We start from the raw sequence: 12,650 nt of genomic DNA, 5'->3' as shown, positions 1-12,650 counted from the left end.
GAGGAGGGAGAGTGGCTGGTGTCATGAGGGAGGGAGAGTGGCTTGGTGTCATTGAGGGAGGGAGAGTGGCTGGTGTCATTGAGGGAGGGAGAGTGGCTGGTGTCATTGAGGGAGGGAGAGTGGCTGGTGTCATTGAGGGAGGGAGAGTGGCTGGTGTCATTGAGGGAGGGAGAGTGGCTGGTGTCATTGAGGGAGGGAGAGTGGCTGGTGTCATTGAGGGAGGGAGAGTGGCTGGTGTCATTGAGGGAGGGAGAGTGGCTGGTGTCATTGAGGGAGGGAGAGTGGCTGGTGTCATTGAGGGAGGGAGAGTGGCTGGTGTCATTGAGGGAGGGAGAGTGGCTGGTGTCATTGAGGGAGGGAGAGTGGCTGGTGTCATTGAGGGAGGGAGAGTGGCTGGTGTCATTGAGGGAGGGAGAGTGGCTGGTGTCATTGAGGGGGGAGAGTGGCTGGTGTCATTGAGGGAGGGAGAGTGGCTGGTGTCATTGAGGGAGGGAGAGTGGCTGGTGTCATTGAGGGAGGGAGAGTGGCTGGTGTCATTGAGGGAGGGAGAGTGCTGGTGTCATTGAGGGAGGGAGAGTGGCTGGTGTCATTGAGGGAGGGAGAGTGGCTGGTGTCATTGAGGGAGGGAGAGTGCTGGTGTCATTGAGGAGGGGAGTGGCTGGTGTCAATTGAGGGAGGGGAGCGTGGCTGGTGTCATGAGGGAGGGAGAGTGGCTGGTGTCATTGAGGGAGGAGCAGAGGGTGGTGTCATTGAGGGTAGGGCGAGTGGCTGGTGTCATGAGGGAGGGAGAGTGGCTGGGTTCATTGAGGGAGGGAGAGTGGCTGGTGTCATTGAGGGAGGGAGAGTGGCTGGGTGTCCCATTGAGGGAGGGAGAGTGGCTGGTGTCATTGAGGGAGGGAGAGTTGCTGGTTTCATTGAGGGAGGGAGAGTGGCTGGTGTCATTGAGGGAGGGAGAGTGGCTGGTGTCATTGAGGGAGGGAGAGTGGCTGGTGGTCATTGAGGGAGGGAGAGTGGCTGGTGTCATTGAGGGAGGGGAGAGTGGCTGGTGTCATTGAGGGAGGGAGAGTGGCTGGTGTCATTGAGGGAGGGAGAGTGGCTGGTGTCATTGAGGGAGGGAGAGTGGCTGGTGTCATTGAGGGAGGGAGAGTGGCTGGTGTCATTGAGGGAGGGAGAGTGGCTGGTGTCATTGAGGGAGGAGAGTGGCTGGTGTCATTGAGGGAGGGAGAGTGGCTGGTGTCATTGAGGGAGGGAGAGTGGCTGGTGTCATTGAGGAGGGAGAGTGGCTGGTGTCATTGAGGGAGGGAGAGTGGCTGGTGTCATTGAGGGAGGGAGAGTGGCTGGTGTCATTGAGGGAGGGAGAGTGGCTGGTGTCATTGAGGGAGGGAGAGTGGCTGGTGTCATTGAGGGAGGGAGAGTGGCTGGTGTCATTGAGGGAGGGAGAGTGGCTGGTGTCATTGAGGGAGGGAGAGTGGCTGGTGTCATTGAGGGAGGGAGAGTGGCTGGTGTCATTGAGGGAGGGAGAGTGGCTGGTGTCATTGAGGGAGGGAGAGTGGCTGGTGTCATTGAGGGAGGGAGAGTGGCTGGTGTCATTGAGGGAGGGAGAGTGGCTGGTGTCATTGAGGGAGGGAGAGTGGCTGGTGTCATTGAGGGAGGGAGAGTGGCTGGTGTCATTGAGGGAGGGAGAGTGGCTGGTGTCATGAGGGAGGGAGAGTGGCTGGTGTCATTGAGGGAGGGAGAGTGGCTGGTGTCATTGAGGGAGGGAGAGTGGCTGGTGTCATTGAGGGAGGGAGAGTGGCTGGTTCATGGGAGGGAGAGTGGCTGGTGTCATTGAGGGAGGGAGAGTGGCTGGTGTCATTGAGGGAGGGAGAGTGGCTGGTGTCATTGAGGGGAGGGAGAGTGGCTGGTGTCATTGAGGGAGGGAGAGTGGCTGGTGTCATTGAGGGAGGGAGAGTGGTGGTGTCATTGAGGGAGGGAGAGTGGCTGGTGTCATTGAGGGAGGGAGAGTGGCTGGTGTCATTGAGGGAGGGAGAGTGGCTGGTGTCATTGAGGGAGGGAGAGTGGCTGGTGTCATTGAGGGAGGGAGAGTGGCTGGTTGTCATTGAGGGAGGGAGAGTGGCTGGTGTCATTGAGGGAGGGAGAGTGGCTGGTGTCATTGAGGGAGGGAGAGTGGCTGGTGTCATTGGAGGGAGGGAGAGTGGCTGGTGTCATTGAGGGAGGGAGAGTGGCTGGTGTCATTGAGGGAGGGAGAGTGGCTGGTGTCATTGAGGGAGGGAGAGTGGCTGGTGTCATTGAGGGAGGGAGAGTGGCTGGTGTCATTGAGGGAGGGAGAGTGGCTGGTGTCATTGAGGAGGGAGAGTGGCTGGTGTCATTGAGGGAGGGAGAGTGGCTGGTGTCATTGAGGGAGGGAGAGTGGCTGGTGTCATGAGGGAGGGAGAGTGGCTGGTGTCATTGAGGGAGGGAGAGTGGCTGGTGTCATTGAGGGGAGAGGGAGGGAGAGTGGCTGGTGTCATTGAGGGAGGGAGAGGGCTGGTGTCATTGAGGGAGGGAGAGTGGTGGTGTCATTGAGGGAGGGAGAGTGGCTGGTGTCATGAGGGAGGGAGAAGTGGATGGTGTCATTGAGGGAGGGAGAGTGGCTGGTGTCATTGAGGGAGGGAGAGTGGCTGGTGTCATTGAGGGAGGGAGAGTGGCTGGTGTCATTGAGGGAGGGAGAGTGGCTGGTGTCATTGAGGAGGGGAGAGTGGCTGGTGTCATTGAGGGAGGTAGAGTGGCTGGTGTCATTGAGGGAGGGAGAGTGGCTGGTGTCATTGAGGGAGGGAGAGTGGCTGGTGTCATTGAGGGAGGGAGAGTGGCTGGTGTCATTGAGGGAGGTGGAGAGTGGCTGGTGTCATTGAGGGAGGGAGAGTGGCTGGTGTCATTGAGGGAGGGAGAGTGGCTGGTGTCATTGAGGGAGGAGAGTGGCTGGTGTCATTGAGGGAGGGAGAGTGGCTGGTGTCATTGAGGGAGGGAGAGTGGCTTGGTGTCATTGAGGGAGGGAGAGTGGCTGGTGTCATTGAGGGAGGGAGAGTGGTGGTGTCATTGAGGGAGGGAGAGTGGCTGGTGTCATTGAGGGAGGGAGAGTGGCTGGTGTCATTGAGGGAGGGAGAGTGGCTGGTGTCATTGAGGGAGGGAGAGTGGCTGGTGTCATTGAGGGAGGGAGAGTGGCTGGTGTCATTGAGGGAGGGAGAGTGGCTGGTGTCATTGAGGGAGGGAGAGTGGCTGGTGTCATTGAGGGAGGGAGAGTGGCTGGTGTCATTGAGGGAGGGAAGAGTGGCTGGTGTCATTGAGGGAGGGAGAGTGGCTGGTGTCATTGAGGGAGGGAGAGTGGCTGGTGTCATTGAGGGAGGGAGAGTGGCTGGTGTCATTGAGGGAGGGAGAGTGGCTGGTGTCATTGAGGAGGGAGAGTGGCTGGTGTCATTGAGGGAGGGAGAGTGGCTGGTGTCATTGAGGGAGGGAGAGTGGCTGGTGTCATTGAGGGAGGGAGAGTGGCTGGTGTCATTGAGGGAGGGAGAGTGGCTGGTGTCATTGAGGGAGGAGAGTGGCTGGTGTCATTGAGGGAGGGAGAGTGGCTGGTGTCATTGAGGGAGGGAGAGTGGCTGGTGTCATTGAGGGAGGGAGAGTGGCTGGTGTCATTGAGGGAGGGAGAGTGGCTGGTGTCATTGAGGGAGGGAGAGTGGCTGGTGTCATTGAGGGAGGGAGAGTGGCTGGTGTCATTGAGGGAGGGAGAGTGGCTGGTGTCATTGAGGGAGGAGAGTGGCTGGTGTCATTGAGGGAGGGAGAGTGGTGGTGTCATTGAGGAGGGAGAGTGGCTGGTGTCATTGAGGGAGGGAGAGTGGCTGGTGTCACTTGAGGGAGGGAGAGTGGCTGGTGTCATTGAGGGAGGGAGAGTGGCTGGTGTCATTGAGGGAGGGAGAGTGGCTGGTGTCATTGAGGGAGGGGAGAGTGGCTGGTGTCATTGAGGGAGGGAGAGTGGCTGGTGTCATTGAGGGAGGGAGAGTGGCTGGTGTCATTGAGGGAGGGAGAGTGGCTGGTGTCATTGAGGGAGGGAGAGTGGCTGGTGTCATTGAGGGAGGGAGAGTGGCTGGTGTCATTGAGGGAGGGAGAGTGGCTGGTGTCATTGAGGGAGGGAGAGTGGCTGGTGTCATTGAGGGAGGGAGAGTGGCTGGTGTCATTGAGGGAGGGAGAGTGGCTGGTGTCATTGAGGGGAGGGAGAGTGGCTGGTGTCATTGAGGGAGGGAGAGTGGCTGGTGTCATTGAGGGAGGGAGAGTGGCTGGGTCATTGAGGGAGGGAGAGTGGCTGGTGTCATTGAGGGAGGGAGAGTGGCTGGTGTCATTGAGGGAGGGAGAGTGGCTGGTGTCATTGAGGGAGGGAGAGTGGCTGGTGTCATTGAGGGAGGGAGATTGGCTGGTGTCATTGAGGGAGGGAGAGTGGCTGGTGTCATTGAGGGAGGGAGAGTGGCTGGTGTCATTGAGGGAGGGAGAGTGGCTGGTGTCATTGAGGGAGGGAGAGTGGCTGGTGTCATTGAGGGAGGGAGAGTGGCTGGTGTCATTGAGGGAGGGAGAGTGGCTGGTGTCATTGAGGGAGGGAGAGTGGCTGGTGTCATTGAGGGAGGGAGAGTTCGCGACGGAAGCTCACAGTCAACGTCGATGTCCACGCGGCGGCAGCCGCCGGCGGTGACGGAGCAGCGGAAGAGAGCGCCCGTCTGCACCGAGGAGAACCGGGGGTTGGCTGAGAACGACGTCGGGGCCCCGACCAGCAGCCTGCACGGGGTGGGCACGCGGGGTGCAGGGAGAGACGCGGGAGACACACGGGGTGGGCACGTGGGGGACAGGGAGAGACGCGGGAGACACACGGGGTGCACGGGGGGGAGACGCACGGACGAGAGACACGGAGGAGGTGGGGGAGACACACGTTGCTCGGTTAATAACGTCCTTCCAATGGTTGCTCAGCTCATATCAAACCTTGCAGAGGTACTCTGCCGTGGCTGATCATTGTTATAACGCAGTGGGCTCGCACGATATTGTTTTTTCCGAGACCAAGGTACTCTGCAAACCTTCGGGCTACCATCAAAGATTTGTCCATGAAGCCATCCAGATATATAAACACAGAGACAATTTCAACCGAGAAGATGGGTATAAGCTGAGCAATCATTGTAAGGACGTTATTAACCAAGCAAAGTCGTCACTTGCTGTGGTGCTTCCCTTCTTCCCTGCCGTTTGGCTGTTATTTCCGACTCTCTGAGTTGCATTGCCCTGTTAGGTGCCTCTGCAGTCTCACTAACATGGCCACCTCTGCTCCCTTAGCTTCGATGTATCGACGGTTCTGGCTGTGTGATGGGCTGTGTGTCTCACTGGCGCGACCACCGTTGCGGTGGTTCTCTTGCGTGGACGCGCTTGCCTCTCACAGCGCAGTTGGCAGCGCCGCAGCTTGTGTTACACATAGACATGACATTAACTTACTGATCCCCCTAATCTCCATGCCTAATCTCTCCCATCAACATCGTGCTAATCTCTCCCATTAACACTGCTGTTGTGCGCATATGCGGGAGCGATACTCTTATGCGGCGACAGAAGCTCATTTCATGCTAATCTCTCTCCCTATTCTCTCTCTCCCTAATCTCCCTCATGAACACAACTGACGTGCTTGCGTCCGGGGATGAAATTCCTTTCCAGCTCAGACCCTGCCTGCTTGCCCATCGCCACATATATAACCTCTTGTTGTAGCAGCTCTCTCGCTGGTTCAGCAGTACCACTGCTGGATATTTTTTTCTGCCTGAGGACGACCGCTTGTGTTGCGATTGGAACGTCGTGATATATTATTTTTTGTTTTATTTTATTTTTCTACCGACGTGACTTTACCGAAATTACCAAAGAGTATGGATTCCTGCAGTCACGAAAGCTTCAAATCAAGATTAATATTTTAACCAATTGCCCATGTTGTGAGGTTGTCCTAACGGGCGAGTTACTGCAAGCGAATTTGGAACGCTCTGCACGCGTGACGCAATTTGTTTGCACTCGCTGGTTACTCTTGGAAACCTGCACTGTTTACGATCAATGAGTTTAGAAATGTCTTTAATATTGTTCCATGTTACCACATGTATTTCATTCGTGGTTATTTAACATTTATTATGGGGCAACCACGGGAACTTGCCGCCGGCACCACCTGCAGGGGCCACGCGAGCCGCTGGGCCACCCTGACTCTTGGGCCCCGTGGCCCCATGGCCCCGTGGCCCCACGCCTCGCAAAAGGGCCTAGGCCGAGCGATCACTACATCCACGACCGAGTGCACTGCGGAGCTGTGGGGCGGAGTTGTGGGTCAGCGGATGGGGCTACGGGTCAGGGGGCAGTGCTCTCGTGTGTGCAGGGCCGTGGGCCACCCATGTGGAATTGTCTCCCTCGTGTACTTCGCATTTGCCAATCGCGCCGTCGCGTCCCAAATGGTTAATGCGCTTGCTCACGATTAGTCCGGTGCAAAACGCGTCCCACCGTTGAAATTCATCGGCGTGTAACGTATTAAGTAAAAAGTTGATTCTTTCGCACCGACCGAGTCAAACTAACCCCACTTCGACCGTCGACAATTACAATCTACGCACGCGCGCGCGTCGCCGTGGGTTTTTTTTTGCGATGGAATTTCTGCTCGAGTAAAACCTGCGGACGCGGCGCGTGTCCCGACAGCGGCAGAGCTGCGAGCAAAGGCGCGGCCACAGCCACAGCCGTCGTCGCGAAGCCGCCACACGCTCGGGGGGGGAGGGGGGGCTCGCGTGAACGCTCAGGGAATGGAGTGTGCCCGGCTCTGGGTGTAAACCCGACTGCGGAATGTGCCGCGGGCGGGCGAGGCTGGTGTGGGGTGTGGGGGTGGTGACTGGGACAGGTTGTGCCTTGCAGTGAGTGACACAGCAGCCAGTAGCCAGCCAGCGGGCCGGGGAGCGTCTCGCGGCCACCACCGCCGCCACCACCGCCGTAGAGACTCGTCCCATCCCACTGCGCACTTGCCACTGCCCAGTGTCACGATGAATGTACTTTGACTGCGTTTGGGAGGAGGGATGTGGGCTCTTTTTGTGACTTGAATTCTCCACAACAACGCCGATGATAATTATTGTTGTGTCGTGTATGAATTCGCTTGCGTCGGAACTAGGACCAATAACTAACGGAGAGAGGATCCTTGCCTATAATCACCTGGCAGTTCACCCGCAGTTACACGCGAGTCTGTCTGAGTCAGAGTGTTGAAATCAGTCACGAATTTGCTTAAACCACGCACTCCCAAAAGGCTGTGTGTGGCACGATGGGAAGTGTAATTTTTCACGTGAAAAACTCGAAAGTGAAAAGGTCATCTAACAGTAATGACCCCGGTTTACGTCGGGGATGCGTGTTCCTGAAAGTTGCGACGACGAATATCCAAACGAGGTCAATCGAAGCGACTTTCAGGGCAGGAGGTGGTGGAGGCTGAGAGGCGACGGATTCACGAGAAAGGAGGGACGGCGACGATGCTGCCGGCGACGTGATCGTGGCGGATGAGGCGACGCACATCAGGTGGCGTGTTAATAATGAAGAGACGACGTCTTCGCGGTTCGACGTAAGAACGGGGGGGGGGGGAGGGGAGACGTAAATAGGGGTGTGACTTTATCTGGGTATTTAGAATCTCACCGTCAATCACCTCCCAATCGCCGAAACCGGTCAAAGTGCCCTGCACTGGCAGAGGTTGCACGAAAAAAATCGCACAGCTCGGACGCATATCTCACCGGTACCGCCCCCCCCCCCCCCCCCCCCCCCCCCCCCGGGCACGATGCATCCACACGGAGGACGGTTCACACGGTCGGCTGCGTACGGCGCAAAAGAAGTTCAACGTGCACACACCGCTAAAATGTTCACGATCCATGCGTTGTTAGGTGCGGCGGGCCATGCGGTTCAATCTCTCCGCTGGTTCTGTCCACGCTGAAGACAACGCTGCCGCAGGACGTGGTGGTGAGGTTGTTTTAGTGAGAGAGGCCAACAATTGAGGTCAGCGTCACGTGTGAAGCATCACGTGTGAAGAGTCACGTGTGAAGAGTCACAGACGGCGAGTGGGAGACTCGGTCACGGCGTGAGATCGGTGCCGGGAGACGAACGGTGGTGCCAGGGAGAGGGCAGCAGTGGGAGACGCGGGCGGCTACAAACATCACCCGCCCCGAGCGAGCACAGAAGCACACAGACACAACCACACAGACACATCCACACAGACACATCCACACAAGCACACAGACATACATCCACACAGACACATCTGTAGGGATGTCAGGGGAACGATTCCCACCAATAGGAGGGTTAGTGGGAGGGGTGATCGAGGAGATATAAGGGGAGAACGGGCGGGAAGAAGGGGCCTTTGGCGGCAACGAGATTGGGACGGCTGGGGACAGGTGTGGATGGGAGAAAAGGATTAAAAGACGAACCCCCTGCAATCTTGTGTCGGCTCTCCTTTACACATCCACACAGACACATCCACACAACCAGAGACAACCGCACAGACACATCCACACAGACACAACCACACAGACACTTCCTCACAAGCACACAGACATAACCACAGACATAGCCACATAGACAAAACCACACAGACACAGACAACCACGCAGATGCAACCACACAACCACAGACACAACCACACAGACACATCTACACAACCAAACAGACAAAGCACATCCACAGTAACACGTAAACACACCGCACAACCACTTAGACACAAGGACGTGAACACAAGCGACACAAGCGCACGACCCCCACGCTGCACCCCGCAGGCCCCCGGGCTCGTGCCAGCACCGCGACGGGGCCACGCCCACGAGGCGACGACTCACGACGAGACCGCGAGAAATACAACAACTCGCGTCCACCACCACAAACACCACCACCACAAACACCACCACCACAAACACCACCACCACTACGACAACAACTCTCGTCCACCACCACCATCACCACCTTTACCACCACCTCTACTACCACCATCACCACCTCTACCACCACCACCTCCACCACCTCTACCACCACCTCTACTACCACCACCACCCCTACCACCACCAACTCCACTACCTCTACCATCACATCTACTACCTCTACCACTACTAACACCACCACCTCTACCCCCCCCTACCCCTCCACCCCCGCTACGCCTCCACCCACCAACCCCCTTTACCCGCTACCCAGCCACCTCTCTTCCCCCCGCCCTCCAGCACACGGGAAATCGTTAAATGTTGACTCACTTTGGGTGCCCTCCAGGTACGGACTGGTGTGTCAGCTTCCTCACCTGTGTGTGTCAGCTTCCTCACCTGTGCGTCAACCTACTCACCTACAAGCCTCCTCACCTGTAAGCCGACTCACTAGAAGTCAGCCTGCTCACTTGTGTCGACCTACTCACCCGCCTGTAAAGCCTACCCACCGACGTTATTGCACAACTACACGCAAATGTAAGCTCACACACCTGCACGCCCCCCGGTCTAGAATTTAGAAAAATCCTAAATCCTGACCAAACACCGCCGTCTCGAACGTTCAACGGGGATTGTTCACGGGTCATCAAACTCCCCAGCCGCCGGTTCGTGGCCAAAGCCGCCGGTCCGTGTCCACCCCCGCCTCTCGCGAGCAGCGCATTTCCACCACCGATTGCCAGGTCCCTGCGCTGGTGGCAGCTGCTCAGAAGACTCGAGCACCACCTCACGGATACGGCTCTGACGCACACTGCATGCCTTGTGTAAGGGAAGGGGGCACGGAGGCTCCACATAGGGAGGGAGAGGGCTCCCTTTATTGACACGCGGATCTCCCAGTCTCAAACGCCATCTTGTCATCATCGTCCTGCTCCTCTGTCCCTCTCCCGCTCTCTCTCTCTCCCTGTCGTCCCTCCTCTCAACTCATCGCCCCCCTCCGACACGTCCCCCCCAGTGTCCGGATTCTCCTAGAAGCACGAGTAGCTACACATGTAGTATCTACTACACATGTAGTATCTACTACACATGTAGTATCTACTACACATGTAGTATCTACTACACATGTAGTATCTACTACATATGTAGTATCTACTACATATGTAGTAGCTATGGGCCCCACACTTTCAAGGGCCCCGCGCTAAATGCTTTCAAGCTATCAATTCCGGTTCAGTGATTCTGCACTTACTCAATTACTATAGTACTATACCGCCTTCAACTTTAATGGACGATTGGGTGTTTAAGGTTAGCGATTTGTCGTATTATCTGGATGTATATCAAATGAAAAAATACAATTACTACACTATGCAAGTAAAACAAAATCTATGTGTTTTATTTGTTATTTTTTATTTAGGACCCCTTTATAACATACGCTACAGGCCCCGCAGTAGCTTAATCCAGCACTGGCCCCCGCGCCGTGTCCACGGAAGTGACATCTCTGCTGCTATCTTATGCTGTTTGGCTAAGGGTGCTTAACAACAAACCCCTAACATACACAACCTGGCCACACGTGCTGGCATCAAACCTACAAAGACCCCCCCCCCTTTCCCCTCCCCGTGTAGCCTTCACGGACTGTTGGGTCAAGTGCTGTTAGCGAGCAGCACCTATGAAGGTCAGGACGTCGCGCCAGGCGGGTGGGTGGCCAGCACCACGCACGGCCGCCTTTGTCTCTCGAGTGGCGATGTTTCTGCATCGCACGAGCTACTCATCTAAGCCTGGGGGAGGCCCAGGACCAGTTCTGATAATTGTCACTGGCACCAGCCGTGAGCGGGAATCGAATTCGGGCCGTCGCTGCGCTACCGTTCCCCACTTGTAGGCATCGGCCTGCACACACACACCTGTGAGCTGACACACCTGGGGTTTGCATCTACCTGGGCGAACCAATTTTTTAAAAACCTACACGGGAGAATTTCTCCACCACTCTATCTGTCGCCTGATGATGCTGGTTGTAATTCCTGACGAAGCGTCGTACTCGAATTGTAAATGCCGTGGGTTTACTCGACAACACAGCAGTGTGCTGCACAAGTAACGAAAACGAATTGGCGCGTTTCGTTTCCGTGACAACCCTTGCTAATTGTCTCTGTAGGGTGGTGGCGGGTTTAACGACACATCTATATTTACGCGATCTCACCCAAAAACCTCCATTACGAATAATGACTGCAGGCGCTGCGGCCGTGAATTATGGACGTGCACTCGCTGCTGCTGTCGCGATGTGCCGAGTGTATGACTACAGTATTGATGATTCTTTATTATTCCGTTTGTTTACCCCAGAAAATACTCAGTTTCAACTCTTCCCCGAGGGCCCTATCAAGTTTTCGCAGTAGGGGGCGATGCTGCTGCTGCTGCGCGATCTAAAATTGAATATATTTTTCAGGTGTTATTTCAGCATCGTGATGTTTGGCAAATTCCCAGCTTCATTTTTGTTTTCTTCCACCTATGGGAGGACAACCGGAGAATCCCAGAGGAAGGCCGTGCAGAACAAGGGGAGAACATACAAACTTCTCACACACACGTGCCGGAGTCGTGAATCTTTCCCAAGAACTTGCTTGGGTGTTAGATACTGTGATGGGTGTAGAGATGTAACAGTGCAGGGTGTAAGAGATGTGACGGTGCAGGTGGCACTTACTCCGGGGGCGCGCCAGTCCTGGGCGTGTGGAACGCGAGCGAGAAGCCGAAGAGCCCCTTCCCCGGCTGGGTCTTGAGCAGCGCCCCAGCGGGGTCCAGGTTGAAAGCACCCACGGGGCCCAGCAGGGCCAGGAACACGAGGGCCTCCTTCGCGCCCATCGGATCGATCACCGCACACCGCTCGCCAGGCGAGGTAGCCGCGCCCTTCGCTCCTGCGCTACGAGGCGCCGGGATTTCAATTCACGCCGCTCGCCTCCAAAGCCCCGAGACCGGTCCAATTGGTGGGGAGCGAGCTCGCTCGCCTGTCTCGGACTTAACCCCGATTCACCTGTCTGTGAGCTGCCCGCCCACCCACAAACCCGGCAGCAGTCTTATCTCCACGCCTCCCCTTGTCTCAGCGTCACCCCACGTCGACTCGTGCCCGAGTAAGGGGTCCGCTCCCTCCCCACCGCCGAGATCACCTGCCGCTATCCGCCCTCACCTTTGTATCCAAACCCCGCCTCGAGTCTCGCCGCTGTGCGCGCTCCCTCGGTGCCGTGACCACGCGCGCCTCCGCACTGTCTTTTATGATGCCGTGACTCCGCCAAGCCACCACCACTTCCTTTACCCCCCACCCACCCACCCACTCCCCACCTACCCCCGCGCCGTCTCAGTGACGAACCCCACCCTCTGCTCCTCTGCGGTCAACGCCGCATCTCCCTGCGCTCCCTCCCGACTGAGGAATGTGGCGGAGCGCCACTCCTGCTGCCTGCTCGCAGAGGGCCCTGGGGCGCGCGGTGACACCGTTCACAGCTCCCCCGTTACTCCCCACCACCAACCCCCACCTCGCACCGTGGCCAGTGCACCACGTTGTGCCAATGCGACTGAACACGATGAACATCGCGGTGAGAGCCCCCCCCCCCAACCTCTTGACGAGAACGGCGAGCACATCTCGGGAGCGTCTTTGTGTCACCCCCCCCCCCCCCCCCCAATACACACCGGTTCTTAAAATCTTTATTTGCATTCCTGTACGGGTGACCACATGGGAGAATAAAATCACCG

At 57.0% G+C, this 12,650-nt stretch overlaps 1 protein-coding gene across 1 annotated transcript in view; it reads right to left on the bottom strand.

Annotated features, from left to right (window-relative positions):
- Positions 1–12,190, bottom strand: part of LOC133349803 (integrin alpha-6-like) — a 44,626-nt gene extending 32,436 nt beyond the window's left edge. The window contains 2 exon segments of the mRNA XM_061563574.1: positions 4,673–4,797; positions 11,611–12,190. Of these exon segments, the coding sequence (XP_061419558.1) occupies positions 4,673–4,797; positions 11,611–11,768 (283 nt within the window). The 5' untranslated portion in view covers positions 11,769–12,190.
- Between the last annotated feature and the right edge of the window lie 460 nt (positions 12,191–12,650).

This window comes from Lethenteron reissneri, chromosome 31 (assembly GCF_015708825.2).
Source record: "Lethenteron reissneri isolate LAM-NWPU_2019-01 chromosome 31, ASM1570882v1, whole genome shotgun sequence".
In the NCBI taxonomy this organism is placed as follows: Eukaryota; Metazoa; Chordata; class Hyperoartia; order Petromyzontiformes; family Petromyzontidae; genus Lethenteron; species Lethenteron reissneri.
Note: the sequence above shows the minus strand (reverse complement) of the source record. Positions and strands in the feature narration are given on the sequence as shown.